Source organism: Branchiostoma belcheri, unplaced genomic scaffold, assembly GCF_001625305.1.
Source record: "Branchiostoma belcheri isolate BF01 breed outbred unplaced genomic scaffold, Haploidv18h27 scaffold22, whole genome shotgun sequence".
NCBI classification, from domain to species: Eukaryota; Metazoa; Chordata; class Leptocardii; order Amphioxiformes; family Branchiostomatidae; genus Branchiostoma; species Branchiostoma belcheri.
In genome coordinates this window covers 2739602-2745601 of record NW_017803713.1, presented here as the reverse complement: position 1 = coordinate 2745601, position 6000 = coordinate 2739602, and the positions used below count along the sequence as shown (strand labels likewise).

The window sequence follows — 6000 nt, the reverse complement described above, 5'->3', positions numbered from 1 at the left end:
AAGCAAGTGTGTTGTGCACCTTTATCAATTGGTCAATTTACTACTTTGCAAGATGTTTGTGTATAAGAATTCATGATTTTATTTGCTGAATCTACTTCCTGGTATTACCTATGCATTTGTCTCAAGGAGGTTGTATTAACCTCCTTGATTTGTATTGAGGGTAGAAAGTCATTTTGTATTATAGTAGATTACAGATATAGATATTGCATGATAGCACCTCTTTTCCTCATTAGCCCCTCACCTTTACCTACTTTATAGCACATGTTATGTACACATGTAACATTAACATTAACTGTTTCTGTGGAATGATTGTTGGATCAAATTAAGTTGTGCTGCCATCAAATGTTTTAACATTATATTTTATTTAATTTCAGACATGAAATGATATTGATGACATGTAAGTTTGGCTGAAAATATGCAGAATGATTAAAAAAGTGACTTTTCTTTCTGATATTGAATCATTTGTCTGTTCTTCTGTGTTGTAACATTAACGGTTAACAGTTTTGTGTACAAGAAAAACATGATTATTTATGAAGTATATTTTGGAATATCAACTCCCTACATGTAACGTTTGGTGAAGAGCTAACATTATATTGAATTCTTTTGTTGTCTTCTGGTGCCTCTCTCCTGTTCTTTACGTGAACTTGACAACCATATCAGGTGAGACCACCTGTTATTGGCTTAATGTGTAACGTTAACGTTAACATTATTGATTTCAACATGCATATATTCAGTACCAGATGCATATATTGAGATAGTCAGTCCTGATTTTGGACGACAGCTTGCTCGTTACTCAAACTTGCGGATGTATTGAACCGTGTCTGTAGAGAACAAAGTTAAGTTTCTTTTAGGGTCAAAGTCGAGAAGCCCCGCCTAGGTCATGAATAATTAATGAGTTCATTCAGACGCCATGTTGCCAGCTGCCGACTGCTGGAGGAGGGAAACCTGAGCAGATTCACCTCGGGTGTAAACATAGCATACAGTTTTCCCTCGAATTTATTCCCACAACTTCATTGCTACGAATGGACATTACTTTCTAAGGATGGCTTTGAGACAGTTTGAGCAAGGAATGCCTATGGTTCCCGCTGGAAAGGAGCGAAGGATGGAGGTTTAAATCGAAAAGCCCGCCAGGTTTGGATGGGGGAACTCACAAAGTGATTGCACCGAGCGAACAAAAGGTAGGCATATTCATACTATTCGCCCGCGGCTATCTTTATTCATTGTTGTCAGCCGCGCTAACCAAGGCATGCAGTCCCGTTATACTGCCCATAGAACAGGTGTAGCAAGGTTATCTTAGGACAGGTGTGACAAGCAGGACAGGTAAAGTGGTACCGTTATTTTGGGGGGAGGGGTGGGGGGCAGGTGGTTGTGTGGTCCGCTTAGCTGAGCTGAACCCTGACGGTGTAATGTTCCACAAACGACGCTTTGTCACTAAAATAGCATTGGTTTTCTCAGTTAATTACCTTAACTATCAGTAGATCGTTCTGGTGCGAAATGAGAGATTGTAGAGCCCCTGCAAAAGTGTCAAATCTGAGACATTTTCTGACGAAGATCAGGATTCTCGTTGCCGATTTTCCTCAGTTATCAGAGGTGGGACATCAGCCTCACAACTTGAGGTTCATGAATAATTGCGATATTCGTCCAGCCGTGAAACGTGAATGCAGGACGCAGATTGCGATATAATTTCGCGGGAATTACCATTGCCAAGCTTGATGTCTGACCCTTCTCTGAAATATGTCAACCGGAAAGTTTACAGAAGGTGGACAGAATTCACTCTTTTATTTGCAAAATACTAGTATGACCTCAGCTCTAAATGGTGTGTAGGACTGTATTAAAATAACCACTAACTTCATATGTCTCAAACATTCAAGTAGTATTGCTGAAAGTTTACTGATGTTATGTTATGCTGACAATGTCTTGACCTCACCTTGCTTAAGACTTCAAGCCACCTTACGTTAAGGATCACTTGGACAAAATATTATAACCGTTTTAAAAATCAATTATCAATGCAGCAAATACAGGTAAGGCTCCCTCTACTTTTATTTTTCCTGTTATAAGTAGCCAAATGAAATGTTACTTGATAAAAGCAAAAATCGTTTTCATAGAAGCTTCAAGATTGTTCCTGACCTAGCCTTTTCCTTTTTCTGGATTAGCTTGAGCTGTTTTGAAACAAGCCAAGTGACCCGTGAATAGATTTAGAAACAAACTAAAACAAAGTGCCCTTGTCTTACTTTCTATAGGAAGATCAAAACTAATACGTGAAACAAAATAAACAAAATAAAAATCTTGTGGCAAGGTCAAAAGTCAAGGTAAGCAACAGAGGTTGTCATTGTAATGATTGCATCAATCCTAAAATCTGTTTTGGTGGGAAGAGCATGTTGTGGTTTACTTTAATTTGACCCCTTTTAAAAGTTAAACCCTGTTTGGGCTGGGATTCCTTAAATACCCGTGGTGTCAGGTAGCTGGGATCTTGTATCAAATTCTGTGGGGTACAATTCAGGTGCGTGTAACTGAAGACATCCAACATGTAACCATTACCCCACCTAGACTTGGGGACATCCAATTATGCTGGTATCATCACATCACCAAAGCTAATCTTTATTCACACTTAGCGGTGTCTTTTCCTGCAGTTCATTCTAATAATGCTACTGAAGAAGATTTCAAAATTGCTAAATATGAAATGCCATTATTCCCACAACTTCATGTACAGATTTTGGGCCAAGGAAACATCCTGTTCCCAGGACTGTTTTGTAGTATTGCAACCAGGCTTTTAGCTAGGATTTTTTTGGTGGGCGTCCATTTTTTTTATTGTATGCTATGCACAGTGAAGACATGCTGAGTGCAAGATTTTAGGGGGGCTTTTTTGAAATTCATAATGCTCTCAAACACTACTTTCTGCATTTTCAGGTGTAAATTTGAGTTTTTTCCTTTAGTAAACCATCATTTTTGTATTTATAGTAAGGCTGAAGGGAGGCATGTGTGCATGGCAAGGGTTGGGAGTGGAAAAAATAGGGCGTCTTTAGGGTGTCCTACAAAAAAGTAGGGCGTCCAATTTCTTATTATTTTCAGTACAGGGCGTCCAAAAGACACCCTGGACACCCCCTAGCTAAAAGCCTGATTGCAACAGCTCAGACAATGTGGAGAAAGTGACTTCTACATACATAAATCAGCCCCCTAATCTGCGCCAAGTGGCTGCAGATACAACACACTTCAGTACAGGCTAATCTGCTGTCATTCTATCACCTACTGTGTTCTCTACATGCAGGTTACATAATGCCCGTATCCTGTAAAGTGTAATGTGAGCTGGTTTCAACATGGCCAGCTGGGGGATTTCACTTGGTAAACAGGCACTGAGTGGTTCTTGTTTCTGTGTGTACAGGAAAGCTTGTAGAGTTGGACAGCTTTAGCACCTCATAATTGAGTTATGATCGACTGAACTGCCTCTGAGGGTATTATCATCCTGACACCTTCTGGCCTTGTTATCAGATAGTGGATTAGGAGGTAAAGTATCTAATAAATCATGATAGAATGAAAGGTTTAGATATGTATTAAATTGTCTACTGTCAACTTGTGCATATGAAGGTAAAATTCTCTAAGAGATATAACGTTATATACTTCTAAAATCTAAATGATCAGATGTTTTCATTTTTAGACAGCAAACAATTATGACAGTTGACTTCATATGCCCAAATCTAAAATAAGATTTTTGCAATGCTTCATAGCTGCTTTTTGGCAGATTGCTAGTAGGCTGTTTTCGTGACAAGTAAAATTTGACAATTTATTATTTAGTCATTGTGTTTCAAAATAACATTTTGACATCCTCAAGGCAATAATGATACTCAAAACAAGATCATTAGATATTGTAGATATTTTGATGATATTATTGTTGTCCCAAGGGATGTTGTCAAGTATCTTTCTGTCATAAATACTTAATTGAGTGACCAGATCAGTTTTGTGACTATCAATCATGTAGGGTTTATAGGTCAGGTCACAGGAAATATTACTTTTCCCCCACACTTTCCAAATATGATATCTGAATATCTACCAGTTTATACTGATTTGTACTGTAGAGCAAGCTAGCTTTTATAAGACAAGATAGTGAAGTTTAAGACTATTTATTTGTAAGGCTGTGTATGTACCTTATGTGCATTTTTACCACTTTGACAATGTTCTTGCAAGCAGGTTTGAGAAAGTTTACTTTAGATGGACATTCTTCTGAAGACCTGTTTGTCATTCCAAGACTTAAGTGAAATGATTAGCATTACAGGACCAAGTGGAGAAAACAGAGAAAGTGTTTACACAGGTAACATTGCTATCTCTGTGGCTGTTGTTAAGTCATGGAGAACATGTGAACTGTGTCAGTAAATATTGACAGCAACAGTAAGGTGAGGCTGTTATGTTATGTCATGCATGTTGGAATTCTATCGGCATGTTTCAAAGACAGCTTGTATAAGTGAGAATGGGGCCAACTGTGCTGAGTTAGAAAATTTAGTATGTACACCTTTTCCTCAGACCACATGTATGATACTTTAAACATCATTGTGTAACACCACTCTCTATATATACAGGCAACTAAGCCCATTTTGCTTTTTTAAACATAATACACATGTATGACATTTCTTGTGGTATTATGCCAGAAAACCACAGAAGGAGAACTAATTTTGTTCCCGACTTTAAGGGGAGGTACCTTTGAACCACAACAGAAGGGTTACCATGGTGATGAAGACAGCCTGTGCAAACTTGGCAAACCTCAAATAGTACTGGGCTAAAATTAGCTAAAAGGGTCTTACATATGCATAGTTTACACAGTTCCACCTAAAAGATCTGATGCTTTTCCTGATGTAACTTGCCAATGTAAGAGGTTTTACAACTGTAAAATATCCCTGGGTTTCAAATATCAATGTAGTATAACAACATTTTCAGTCTCTTGTTGCCAAGATGGACATGAGCTTAGCTTATATAACACCAGTCAGCATAGTTTTGTGTTTAGTCAAGGCTTTAAGGGCATATTCAAGTACAGATCTTTTGTCCATACTTGAAAAATAATGTTTTTATGTAGAGTAACACTTCATGAAAACTGTGTGTACTGCAGCTACAGTAGATGGCTCAATTCTGTACAGAGAAAGAAAGTTTTTGTTAATCACTTCCCCTTGTTGGCATTCACTGAGTCCTCACCATGAGTACTTTTTCTTGGTCCAACTGTTACAAGGGAATAAGGATAGCCTAGCAGTAACATGGGTAGCTAAGTTTTGTTTCAAATAAGTATGTTTCCCAAAAGTGTTAGAACATTTTCCTGCTATTTCGTCAAATTTCTTGGTGTAAGGAATTTCCCTTTCCAAGATACTGTTACGTAGTTTGTTCCAACTTCACAACACCATTGAAAATCAATTGTTATTCCCAGAGTTCATCAGATCCAATATCTTGGATGAGACCTTGAAGACTCACTATGGATCAAAAACTCAGTGTAGATGGATGGTACAAGTCACTGGTGCTGAATTATCAGGCACTTCATGATAAAGCAGCATCCTTCCACTCATATCAACTCCCCCATAAAACACAACAAGGAACAACGAAAAGAATCACACTGATCCATCAGGGAAACTCCTCTGTGATTTGTCCTGACCTTTCTGGGTTTGCCCCCTACATATCTTTCCAACTGCAGCAGACATTGATAATTCAGTGCTTTATCAGCTCTGACAGACCCAAGAGTTTTGAGGTGTTGTTTGTTTGCTGTGTTGCTAGGATACAGGTTGCCTTTACAGTGTCTTTTTAACTCCTCCGAGAAGGGTGTGATTGTACCAACTCTTGTTTTACCAGACCAGACCAGTCCAGTTAAAAGTTGTTCCCAACAAGATTGAAATAAATCCCAGGCAGGTGGTTTTAGACATGTATGTTGAACTTGATTAGCCTGAGAATATACCTGTGATAGTCAAAGGAAGTACATGTATTTGTAATGTTTGATTAAAGTTCGGATGATGACTGGATGTCAGTTGTAATCAT

General features: G+C 38.3%; 2 protein-coding genes across 2 annotated transcripts in view; both read left to right on the top strand.

Moving 5' to 3' along the window:
- The window catches only part of LOC109470138 (EH domain-containing protein 1-like), a 12594-nt gene extending 12214 nt beyond the window's left edge, over nucleotides 1-380 (top strand). The window contains exon 7 of the mRNA XM_019768920.1: nucleotides 375-380. Coding sequence (XP_019624479.1) covers nucleotides 375-380 — 6 coding nt within the window. The remainder of the gene's footprint in view (nucleotides 1-374) is intronic.
- Nucleotides 381-918: 538 nt separating this feature from the next.
- Nucleotides 919-6000, top strand: part of LOC109470171 (spectrin beta chain, non-erythrocytic 5-like) — a 58263-nt gene continuing 53181 nt past the window's right edge. Inside the window, exon 1 of the mRNA XM_019768953.1 lies at nucleotides 919-1178. The gene's annotated coding sequence lies outside the window, so the exon portion shown is untranslated. The remainder of the gene's footprint in view (nucleotides 1179-6000) is intronic.